Below are 12,664 nucleotides of genomic sequence, written 5' to 3'. Positions count from 1 at the left end.
ACTTATTTGCAAGACTATATCATCATACCACATTAATATGATTTCTTTTCTAATTGATATGGTGTTTTATTACTCTTGTCATGTGTAGCTAAGTGTTTTAATCATCTATTAAGATGAAGTGATACAATTAAATGATGGTTGCACTATTTTTATAATTCTTAGTTGATTTAATTTAACGTTGTGTCGAGATCTTAGCTTATTAATTCTTTGTTATTTAATTATTAATTGCGGATAGTTTTTGCATGATCTTAGTGGTAACTAGGTTGTGTAAAAGTTATTTTGATTGCTTGGTTAGAAGCGATTATTTCTATGACGGGTACGGTAGAAAATAATTAATAGTTAATAAGAGTTAACGGATTAATGGTTGGGTACAATCAATAGACACAATTGTTATCTAAATAACCAAAACAATTAGTTGATTAGGAAAGTTATGAAAGGTGTCTCGGGGTACCGGTCTTAATATTGGAACTAGTTAATTAAGAGGATTGAATAAAGTAACGAACTTGACGGGTACGGGGTGAGTCTTTGTTTAGTTCTCGGTTATTAATCAACATATTTGAATTGGTTCTTCAATTAAGTGCAACCTGAGTTTATAGTGTCATGGAGTCGAAGTAGATGATCTTTTAATTAATTTTGATATTAAAAACTCTCTTTTCAATTAATTCTACGGAATTACTAACTTTTTCAATCAACTAACTTTTAATATAAAATCAAGATGACGTGGTGTCTTTAAAAACCAAACTCTTTTTAAACTGCATTAAACTCGCTTGCTCTTAATCAGTCCCTGTGTTCGATCCCGGACTTACTGATAGCTTTACTATACATGATAAGGTACACTGCCTGTGTGTAAAGTCTAACTATTAGTATTTTCTTGTTTATAAATTTAAGACTAGATTTTACACATCAAGGCCTTCCTCATGCTCATATTTGTTTGTTCTTAGCGGCCTCAAACAAATTTCCACGTGCAACTGATGTAGATAAATACATTAGTGCTGAAATACCAAACGAAAAAGAAGATCCAGAATTGTATGTGCTTGTCAAGCAATTCATGATGCATGGACCTTGTGGAGTTGATAATCTCAACTGTCCATGTATGGTTAAAGGAAAATGTACAAAGAATTTCCCTAAGAAATGGAAGGATGAAACTGTTGTGGATTCAGAAGGGTATCCTGTATATAGACGTCGAAATAATGGGAATACCATTGAAAAAAATGGTAAGACTCTTGATAATGGAATGGTTGTCCCTTATAATGCTACGCTTCTGCGAAGATACCAGTGCCACATTAATGTGGAATGGTGCAATCAATCAGGATCAATTAAGTATTTGTTCAAATATATAAACAAAGGTCCGGATCGAGTTACAGCAAGTGTGTATCAAACTAATACAGATGGAACAACAACTGATAACAACCAACCCAAAGATGAGGTTAAAAATTACTTGGATTGTAGGTAATTCTTATAATTTTCTTAAACTGTTTTTGGTCATTTCTTTTGATAATATCATGAATGCCTAAGCAATAAAGTATGTAACTAATATTTGTTTCACCTAATGTAAATTAAGGTACGTTTCTGCTTCTGAAGCATGTTGGAGAATTTTTGGATTTGATATTCATTACAGACATCCTCCTGTGGAAATCTTGCCATTTCACAAAGAAAATGAACAAAACATAGTTTATGATGATGAAGCACAACTATGTGATGTGGTTTCGAATCCAACAGTCAAACGTTCAATGTTCCTGGAATGGATGGAATTAAATGCGGAAGATAACTTTGCCAGAACATTGAAATATGTGCAAATTCCTCAGTTTTATGCTTGGATACGTAAGACTAGGAAATGGCAATGAAGAACTGTGGAAGGACATGGTTCTATAGGGAGGATATCCTATGTCCCTCCATCCCTTGGTGATGTATACTATTTGAGAATCCTCCTCAATCATGTTGTTGGACCTCAATCATTTGATGCACTCCTTACTGTCAATGGACGTAAATGTAAAAGTTACAAAGAAGCATGTTTCGAGTTGGGCCTTCTAGATGATGACAAAGAATATGTTGATGCAATTTTGGAAGCATCTCATTGGGCAAGTGCATCGTATCTCAGGACTTTCTTTGTCCAATTACTACTTTCAACCTCTGTAGCCCGGCCAGATGATTTATGGAAGAAAACATGCAAAGTTCTAAGTGAAGATATCTTACACATGCAAAGGAGAATCTTAAATTGTCCAGGTAATTTCTTTAACTCATTGCATACATGTTTCAACGTAATTATTGAAAATAAATTTTTTAGATAAGAAATTTTCTAAGACGAATTATCAATATTAAAGGTCTGGAGCTTCCCGAAGAAGTTATTCTCAATCTCTGCCTTTCCTATATAGAGCAATTGTTAACTAACAATGGCAGTTCACTCATAAATTTTCTAGATATGCCTTTCCCTGATACTAATTATGTTTCATCACTGAATAACCGTTTAATTGTCAATGAAATGCTGTATGACAAAAGGGCTTTGACTATCGAACATCAGCAGTTAGTATCATGCTTAACTGTTGAACAAAAAAGTCTTTATGATACGGTTATCAATTCGGTAAGTAAAAACGAAGGGGGAGTTTACTTTGTTTATGGATATGGAGGCACTGGAAAAACTTATCTTTGGAAGACTTTGACAGCAGCCTTACGTTCAAAAGGTCAAATTGTGTTGAATGTTGCTTCAAGTGGAATAACATCACTGTTACTAACTGGTGGACGTACCGCACACTCAAGATTTGTTATTCCAATTAACATCACTGAAAGCTCAATTTGTTCAATAGATCCTAACAGTGAGTTGGCAGCATTGATCAAACTCACTAAATTGATCATTTGGGATGAAGCACCTATGATACATAAACATTGTTTTGAAGCTCTTGATCGAACAATGAGAGATATTCTACGATCAACCCAACCCAATAGCGAAGATCAAGTTTTTGGAGGGAAAGTTGTTGTATTTGGCGGTGACTTTAGACAAATCTTGCCAGTTATACCAAAAGGAACTAGAAGCATGATTGTCAATGCAAGTCTAAATGCCTCATATATATGGCACCACTGTCAAGTACTTAAATTGACAATCAATATGAGACTAAAACTTGGAACACAACAAACCGACTTACAAGATATTCAAGAATTTGCTGAATGGATTTTAAAAGTCGGAGATGGGGTTGTTGTTGCTCACAATGATGGCGAAACAGAAATTGAAATACCAAAGGAATTGTTAATCACTGATTCAGATGATCCCCTTCAATCACTGATTGATTTTACTTATCCAAATATGTTGAACAGTTTGCAGGATCCCATGTTTTTTCAACAACGCGCTATTCTTGCACCAACTCATGATGTGGTTGGAACTATAAATGAAAAGCTGTTGGAAATGATGCCGGGTGAGGAGATGACATACTTAAGTTCTGATAGCATATGTGAATGTGAAGATACTAATGCAATTGATGCCGCTTTGTTCTCACCAGAAGTCATCAATGGACTTAGATTGACCGGATTACCCAATCATAAGTTGGTGCTAAAAGTTGGAGCCCCAGTAATGTTATTGCGGAACCTAGATCAACAAAATGGCTTGTGTAATGGCACACGTTTACAAGTCGTCAAAAAGGAAAACATGTCATTGAAGCCAAAATCATAACAGGAACAAACATTGGCACTCACACTTTAATCTCAAGATTAAAGATGACACCCTCTGATAAAAGGATTCCAGTTAAGATTTCTCAAAAACAATTTCCTATTTCAGTTTGCTTTGCTATGACAATAAACAAGAGCCAAGGACAATCACTCGATCGTGTTGGTTTGTATCTTCCAAGACCATTTTTTAGTCATGGGCAATTGTATGTTGCGGTCTCGAGAGTGAAAAACAAAAAAGGATTGAAAATTCTAATACAAGATGAAGACTTCAAAGTGAAGAACACAACCACAAATGTCGTCTATAAAGAAGTGCTTCAATGTTTGTGAAGATTGAAATCTGAATATGAAAGCTTGTAGTTTTTTAATTGATGTAAACATTTCTGGAGCCTAATGCACATTCAATGACTGTTACTTTTAATTGTTGTAATTCTGCTTTCTAATGAAATGATCAGGACACTTATTTTGTAAACAGGTGATTATCAAATTCACATCTACTGGAAAGCCAAACTTGAGTACTCAAAATATAAAGTTCAAATCATTAGTTTATTACACAACACTAACTAAAGGTTAAAAAGTATTCAACATCCAGACTAAATAAACACTTGAAACTTAAAAAAACATCATGCTACTAATACATGCTTCCGTTAACAAACATCAAGTACAATTACTTCTCCAGGTACACATTTCTGAACATTCAATGCAAACCTTATCCAATTAGAGACCTTTAACTTTGTTCTTTCAATAAAAGAAGCCCAATCCATCACCACAAATAGGTATCTTTTATCACCATACAACTGCCTATCAATGCACAATTCCAATGACGCGGTGAAAACCATTTGACAATAATGAAGAATAACCTGTGGATAAGTGAACAATTTGTGTGTGCTAACAAAGATTGTGGGCACAGCCTGCAAAAAGAAAGCTTTCTTCTACTTAATCCACTACCACCAAAACTTTGTTACATCAATTGTAAATATACAAAGAGCAGTCATTTTAATTATCAAAAAAGCTGGGAAAAGCATATAGTGTTTGTACCAGAATGGGTGTTTGCACACCATGATATTGAATCTTTTGGAAAAAATAGGGGTTAAAGTCTTCATGTTTCAAATGATGACCCCTACACTGATGGTTAATATCTTCATCTTTATAAACCAAACACAGGTGATCATCTGCAGCCTCTTCAACATCTATATTCAAAAATCAAGTAAAATAACATAACTCATAAGTCTGTTTATCCTCATGCTAACAACTGATACCACATAACTCAAGTAGACGTTAAAACTTACTTAAAGCAAGCGCATTTTCACCAATCCCATGAGTATTAAATACATCAACCTTGAAAGTCAGATTCTTTAACTTTGTCAACCTCATAAAGTAACCAACTTTAACATTGTTTTTTCAACAAAAATTGGTCCAAGAAAGATCTTCGAAACCACCTGCAACTCTTTCTTCTTCACCAACACCATGAAAAAATATTTTCACATTATCTTCAAGCCTTTTGCCAATAACCTTGGTAAAGGTTTCATCATAATTTGAAACACTTGCATTTAACTCCCACAACAACAATGGATAAAATAGCTACATGGAAAAAGGGATTTTATGACATACACCACACAATCACATAAACACACAGATAAAAAGATATACTTAATTTGAATATACCTGCTTTAAATATGTAGAATCAGTAACCTCAATTATACAACTGGAAATCCTAGAAGAAACAGGAATATCCCGGTACTCCCGACCTTCTAGACTGAAACAATCAACTTGGAATGTTTGCTTATGTATCCAAGTGAAACATAATCGACGAAAATCTTTATATGGTCGAGATTCCAAAAACAAACCCCACTGCCCACCATGAAGCTTTACACACTCATCTTCAACATATTCAACTGAAACATAGTACCTACGCTTAAGGTAATCGACCAATTTCAATTTCTTGCAGTTTGCTAGTATGAACCTCGTGAACTCTTTAGGTAAAATCTATATTAAATAAATATACACCACACAAATTATAAACAAATAACGGGTTCTTCAATCAGTGTTCTTAATATTTGAAATCAATGATAATCACAATATATACTTACCAAACCTTCAACAAAGTTCCTATCGTCACCCAACCAAATGAGAAATTGGAAATCCAAATGCTGGTATTCAAATAAAGAATCATTGGGAACAGAAAGTATTTATGTGTAAAAGAAGTCATCAATTTTAACTAATTGGTAATTCGATATGAATCTGGATCTACAAAGGAAACCAAAATTAGGGATCGAAATCAGCTATTACAATTGCGAAGAATTATTGTAAATACAAATACTAATTAAAGAACAAAAAAATGGCAAATTCTTACCTCAATCGACATCTTCACTAACAAAGTAACTATCGAATATGGAAATTAGTTGAAGCATAAATATGTACGGTTTAAAAAAAAAAATACAATCTATATCAATATATATGGAGGAGTGGTACAGTATATGATTTAATTTAGTAATTTTCTTTTAAATATAATTACCTAAGAGGTATATATTAATAAGATAAAATTTAAAGGTTTATTTTGTTTGACAAATGATGGTCATGAAATGCAAAGTATTTTTTTAAAAAACTTTTAAAGTACCATTGTCATAATATATAAACAGATATAAAATTGTATGTCTTAAAATTCTTTTTTAACAAATTAATGGTTTAAAAAAAAAATTAAATATTTAGGTGGCTTATATGATTACCATTGTTGATTTAAAATATAGTTCTATTGACGATGTATACACATTTGATAAATAATTTACTAATTATTGGTTTATTCACAATCTTATTAATTAGTTTTTATCTAATATATTAAAATCCTAAACTAATTAATTAATTTTCTTAAAAATAATGTTGTATCAATTTACTAAAATCGATTTTTAAAAACCTACCCGTGTTTTTTTTGGGATAAAAATCTAGTTTAGTTCAAATAAGCCTTTTAAGTTTTAAATGAAACTTTGACTAGTTCGTACGTAAATGGGGCGACAAAATCACATCTACTAGCAGTTTAAAACGAGTCTTTAAAACCATATAGTAAAACTTATATGAAGATATAAATTTAAATAGGATTAGTTTCTTGGAATGTAACTATTTTTGACCGAATGTCTATAGTAGAAAAAAACTAAAGTTGTGTATTGTATGTAAGCAGCTCGAAAAAATATTTATTGTATGTAAGAAAACATACATTTCAACCATATATAGGTGCCACTTTTCAGATTTTAATTGGTTGAAACGAAATTTTTACATACAATAAACATTATTTCGAGTTGTTTACATACAATACACACAACTTTAGTTATTTTCTACTATAGACATTCGTTTAAAGTTTTTTTACATTTCATTCCATGAAATTAATCCCAAATTTAAATATAATGTAACGAAGTTTTCATAATTTCATCCCTTTCAATATGGTCCAATAGATTTAAAAGATTTCATTTTACATAATATCTGAAAAGGCATTGACAATTAACAAATCACAAAAGTGCAATCGTGTAGTCATGTAATGGGCTTATGGCTGATCCAGTAAGCTTACAATATATTGAGTATTGAACAATTTCACAATTTGTTTCAATTATGAAATATTGTACGTACATGTGTTTTGTTCAGAAGACAATTTTTTGGGCTATCATTAATCCATTATCCTGGTGATCTTAGACGATTATGGAGCGGTTAAGTAAAGACTGCAGCTAAAAGTAAAGCATTATTTTCCGAGTTTGAGGCGGTCAACGTCAGTCAAACCTACTCGAAACGACAAATCACGCCAGTTCGTGTTGTTGAATTTAACTTACCGTTGTAGACTTGTAGTTTAATGCGTATCTAGCATACGCGACCCTTGACATTTTTGTTAGATATGCCATCAACCAGGTAGTGAATTCATTGCAAGAATTTCTTTTTTCGTGTCTCATTAGTTTATCATATATCCATGACAGATCGTTCAATTAGTTCATATGCATAGGACCCATAATTGTTTGATTGGTGTTAGCCAAATGCTAATGATCTTTTATGGATAGAAGGTAAACATAAATTGTATTTGGATTCTGGCGTTTGTGATTTGAAAATGAGATCATCATGATACATGGTATGTGGTTTTGAGGGTACAATTAAAGAAACCAGCAATCAAACCCTTGAAAACGGCTGGCTTACCGATCAATGCTTGATATAAACGCTTCCTAAGTTTAGTTACATACTGTATTAAAAACCGTGTTTTGTAAGTAAATAGTATATACAGAACACCCATATATCTGATCAACTCTAGTAAAGCTAACCTTAAAGATTCACTCGGACATGGCACGCCTCAGGGCTTTTACATTGAGATAGTCTGCTGATGAAGATACATGGATGTATGCAGTTTCCAGAAATTTGCATCAGTGATCATGCTAAGGCGATTTCAAAAGGAAGGACATCAAGTATTCTGCCGCCCGCATACAGTGAAAGAAAGGCAAGGACGTCAAGTTTTTCTGTCGTCGGCATAGACTGAAAGAAAGGCAAAGGCAGTATAGCTATACGCCGTCTCCGTATCAGATGTTTCCAATTTGGGCATGAGTAATATTTCCATATAGGAGCATAGGTTATAACTTCTCAAACGAAGATCATTTCCGTGTTCGAAAAACAGTAAACAAGCCACGACGATTGCATACAATCTACATGAAAGTAGACACAAATCGACACTTGAATGTACATGTAACGATACACACTACTATATGATGAAACACAGACAACAAAGAAATCTACAACAGAAGCACACCAGTACACGAACTAAAAGTAAAACTCAGTTTTACAAGTATCCTCTCATTAGAAATTTGATTAATTAATCATCCATCAATCCATCCTTCTTTTACATTGAAATCACAATTTCAAAACTTACAACAAACGTAAATGCAAATAAATATCACAAAGAACAAAATAACACAATTGTTATTATCATCATCATCAAAGCCGCAGCTCGGTGCAGCAAAGTTCGTCGTCGTCTTCCTCGATCGGAACCACGTTTAAATCGAACAAAATCGTCGCTTTTCGATTCGACGATTCCGCGATATCTCGACCATCGGCTACTTCTTCACCATCATCCACTACCACAGAAGACGAAGAATCACAATAATCAACACAGCCGTCAACCACCACCGCCTGAGGCGCGTGCACCACACGCGCCACCGTAACTTCCGCCGTTGACTCCACCGTACTGCTTAAACTGCTACACGTCGGTCTGTTACTCACCACAGCTGTTTGCTGATCTAGAAATGGACCGTTGACGTTTTGAATAACCGATGACGGATGTAACGGAAAATTAGTTTTGGCTTTAGATCCACGTAGGTCACGCGCTGCTGTATCGTAAGCGCGTGCAGCATCTTCAGCTGAATCAAAGGTACCTAACCATACCCTAGCTTTTTTTAACGGATCTCTTATTTCAGCAACGTATTTTCCCCACGGCCGTTTTCTAACGCCTCTGTATCTAACTTCAATCGCCGATCCGGTCGCCGGAGGAGCCGCCGCTGCTCTGCCGCCGCGCATGACCGATTATATTAGAAGCTAGTGTTTTGACTTTTCACCGATGGATTGAGGTTAGCTCTTAATTTACTTGGAATAAAAAAAAAACTGATTATAACTGAAATCTATCCATTTTATTATTTTCTTGATTTTTGGGGATTGATTAATTTTGATTTTTGGAGGGATTGAAAATAAGTGTGTGTGTGAGTGTGTGAAATATGAACCCTAATTTGGGAGGTTGTGGCCTCCCCCTTTTCTCCCTGATTTCGTGATATTTTTTGGGTTTTTGTTAATAGAAAATAATTGTGGATGGGAAATAATCGAGGTGTGGCTGGAATGACCAAATTGCCCCTCCTTTGTGTATTTGTTGCAAATTAATTGGTGGTGTGCCACCGAATTCCAATGAGTGTGTTTGGTTGATGGTTGAAAGGATATTATGAATATGAATGACTCATCAATAATGAATCTAGTAACTATGTAAGTTTAGTTGTTTAACCTTAACCCTAAGATTTTGCTAAGGTTGGTTATTTATGTAGGGATGGGCATAAGATTAGTCTTGTTTCGTTCTAATTTTGATACCAACGGTACCACTCTTGAAATTCTCCAAAGTTTAGCATCGGTATTTATCTCATTTCCCATTTGGTACCGTTTGCCTAGTATTACGATCTCAAATCCCGCAAACCAAAATATAATATGGGAACCAATCCTATGTCTCATTTGGTACCGAAATCAAGACGATATTTGGACTTGGGAATATAGGATCATCCATATATGGGTGTGTGGTTCTTACATCTAACGCTTATATAAACATAATATGGTTGTTACGGATACGAAACAATGGAGAAATCTGATAACTATACAAAATATGTTTGAAAGTTTTTTTAAAACGCATAAGGCTTTTTGATATAGTATAAAGTGAAGTAGGAAGGTGAGGATAATGCCAAATCAAAAAAAGGCGGAGTGTATTACATCTATTCTTGCAACCTACAATCGGGAGTTTGTATTGAAGGGTTCTTTGATCATATTGTACACAACATACATTACAAGAAAACTAAATCATATGAAGGGGATGTTTGCCTAAGCTTTTCTTAGAAATACTTAAGTTAAAGAAAGAAAGTTTTAACATAGAGCTTATAGCTTTGTCCAAAAACACCTATATTTCAAATAAAGAAAAAGTTAAATGATCTTTTAGCTTTCTATCAACCACAATAAGGTGAATAAACTAAAAGCTCACCAAATAAGCTAATCCAAAATGGCCTTATGTGTGTAGTGTGGAGTAACTTAAGTTGAAGTCTCAACTTTGCAATGCCCTTATTTGTTTAATTATCCGTGTGATCTGTTATTCTGTTAAGCAAAATTCAATTTTGAGCTTTCAAAGAATTGAATATGGTCCATTAGGCCGCCAATGGGTTTGAGTTGGTGGATTAGCGGGTTGAAAAACTCCGACTCTAACCCAACCAACTAAAAGTTTCAGGTCAGAAATTTCAACCCTGACCCACAACCCGCTGACCCATGACCCAACCCATATGACCCGATAAGTAAATATATATAAATATAAAATGGAATAAATCAACGAATAAAAGGTTTATCATTAATAGTGTAAGCTGAAAACGGAGGATACAAAAAAGAAAGAAATACGAGGGTATTGTTAGTACTCGACACAAAGTTAATAAACCTATCGTCTCATCCGACATCACTTATCATCTCACAGAATTTTGAATCCTCCTCTTATTTCATATTTGAAGTTACTTTAGGTTAGTAATATAGGAAATGAGAATTGAGCGTATGGATTAACGTAATGTGGAGTATATAAGCTATTATATATAATTCAGTTATTTTAAAGATATCGGGTTGGCGGGACGACCTGACAACCTAACAACCCAACCCGGACCCAGCAAAAAAAAAAAACAGGCCTGTGGGTTGACGGGTTGATGGGTCGAAAATACTCAACCCTAACTTGATTTTTTTTTTGTTGGGTTTCGGGTTTGGGTTGAAATTGACGGCCCTAGGTCCATCATATGACATGTTCACGCCTCACGCCTCCACGGTTCTAAACTACTTCGTTTCAAACGTGATGTTTATAAATATGACGAACATTTTTGTATAATAATTTTTTCTTGTGCCAAGATGGATGTTGAATGAACCAAAATATATATATATATATATATATATATATAGTGAAAAGTTATTTGAGAACTTTTTTTTTGCGAGAACCTTTGAGAACTTTTCAAATCAAGCCCAACCGATGATTATTCTTTACATGAAAATTGTTTTTTGATTGTTTTCTGAATAACTTAGGTGTAATTTTGAAGTTTATAATTGTGTAGTGAAAAGTTATTTTGAGAACCCTTTTTTTGCAAGAACCTTTGAGAACTTTTCAAATCAAGCCCAACCGATGATTATTCTTTACATGAAAATTGTTTTTTGATTGTTTTCTGAATAACTTAGGTGTAATTTTGAAGTTTATAATTGTGTGGAGGCAGTGGATTATCATCCGTTATACAATTATGTTGAGATTTGGATTCTTGATCACATGTGCATGAATATTGCTATGATTACATGTGATCGACTTGCATACATGTGATCATAGCAATATTTGTACACATGTGATCAAAAATCCAAATCTCCACATAATTGTATAACAGATGATAATCCATGCTCCACACAATTATAAACTTCAAAATTATAAAGTTATTCAGAAAACAGTCAAAAAATAATTTTCATGTAAAGAACAATCATCAGTTGGGCTTGATTTGAAAAGTTTTTAAAGGTTTTCGAAAAAAAAGGTTCTCAAAATAATTTTACCATATATATATATATATATTAAGTTGGTGTAACATAAATGATTATCTTAAAGGGGCATCCGAGGATAGTAGTTTCCCTAAAAATAAACTCGTGTTCCTAAGAATATAGATCAATATTGAATTATAAGGCGTTTTCTAACATGTATCTATAGCCACCTAGCTGCTTTCTGATGAGGTGGTTGGGGGTTGTTTCCCTTGAATAAGGTCTGTGATAGTACGACTCATTCAAGATTTTCCTCCTTGGATTAAGCCTGGGTATTCCTTGCGGGTGGTAACTAGTGACGAGTGTAGCATGTGGATGCTGTGTTAGAGCCCGCATGCTATCCGTTATATCCTCCAAAGATATAAATGAAAAGGAGATGACAAAACAATACATAACATCATGTACATAACTTAAAAACCATATATATTGGTAAAAAAATTTAAGTTCTAACCATTGCCATGAGTTTTTTCACTCATTTTGTAAGCCTCACAGTTAACATCTTGGGACGAGTCTAGAGTTAATTGTATTTAGTTCAATTCAAGACTATTCTTGTAATTGAAATTGTACTTTTTGATAACTGGTGACGGGCTAGTTCATCTATTATAATATATAATTTTTGCTGTTAAAAAAAAAAAAAGTTTCCAACCATTGTCATTTCTCTTGGAAGTTTTATATATATAGGGATAGGTAGATAGTTTTATAAACTATGATATATCTT

The 12,664-nt window shown here is 33.7% G+C and overlaps 2 protein-coding genes across 2 annotated transcripts; one reads left to right on the top strand and one right to left on the bottom strand.

Annotated features, from left to right (window-relative positions):
* The first annotated feature begins 1,051 nt into the window (after positions 1-1,051).
* Positions 1,052-3,658, top strand: LOC122601603. Its single transcript, XM_043774352.1, has 4 exons — positions 1,052-1,449; positions 1,562-1,821; positions 1,873-2,223; positions 2,418-3,658. The coding sequence occupies exons 1-4, from the start codon at positions 1,052-1,054 to the stop codon at positions 3,656-3,658; spliced, it is 2,250 nt and encodes a 749-aa protein (XP_043630287.1).
* Positions 3,659-8,426: 4,768 nt separating this feature from the next.
* LOC122599897 (ethylene-responsive transcription factor 3-like) lies at positions 8,427-9,438 on the bottom strand. Its single transcript, XM_043772503.1, has one exon. The coding sequence runs from the start codon at positions 9,181-9,183 to the stop codon at positions 8,605-8,607; it is 579 nt and encodes a 192-aa protein (XP_043628438.1). The 5' UTR covers positions 9,184-9,438; the 3' UTR covers positions 8,427-8,604.
* Between the last annotated feature and the right edge of the window lie 3,226 nt (positions 9,439-12,664).

The sequence above is a fragment of the Erigeron canadensis genome, chromosome 5 (genome assembly GCF_010389155.1).
Source record: "Erigeron canadensis isolate Cc75 chromosome 5, C_canadensis_v1, whole genome shotgun sequence".
Classification (NCBI taxonomy): domain Eukaryota; kingdom Viridiplantae; phylum Streptophyta; class Magnoliopsida; order Asterales; family Asteraceae; genus Erigeron; species Erigeron canadensis.
This window is presented reverse-complemented; position numbering and strand designations above follow the sequence as displayed.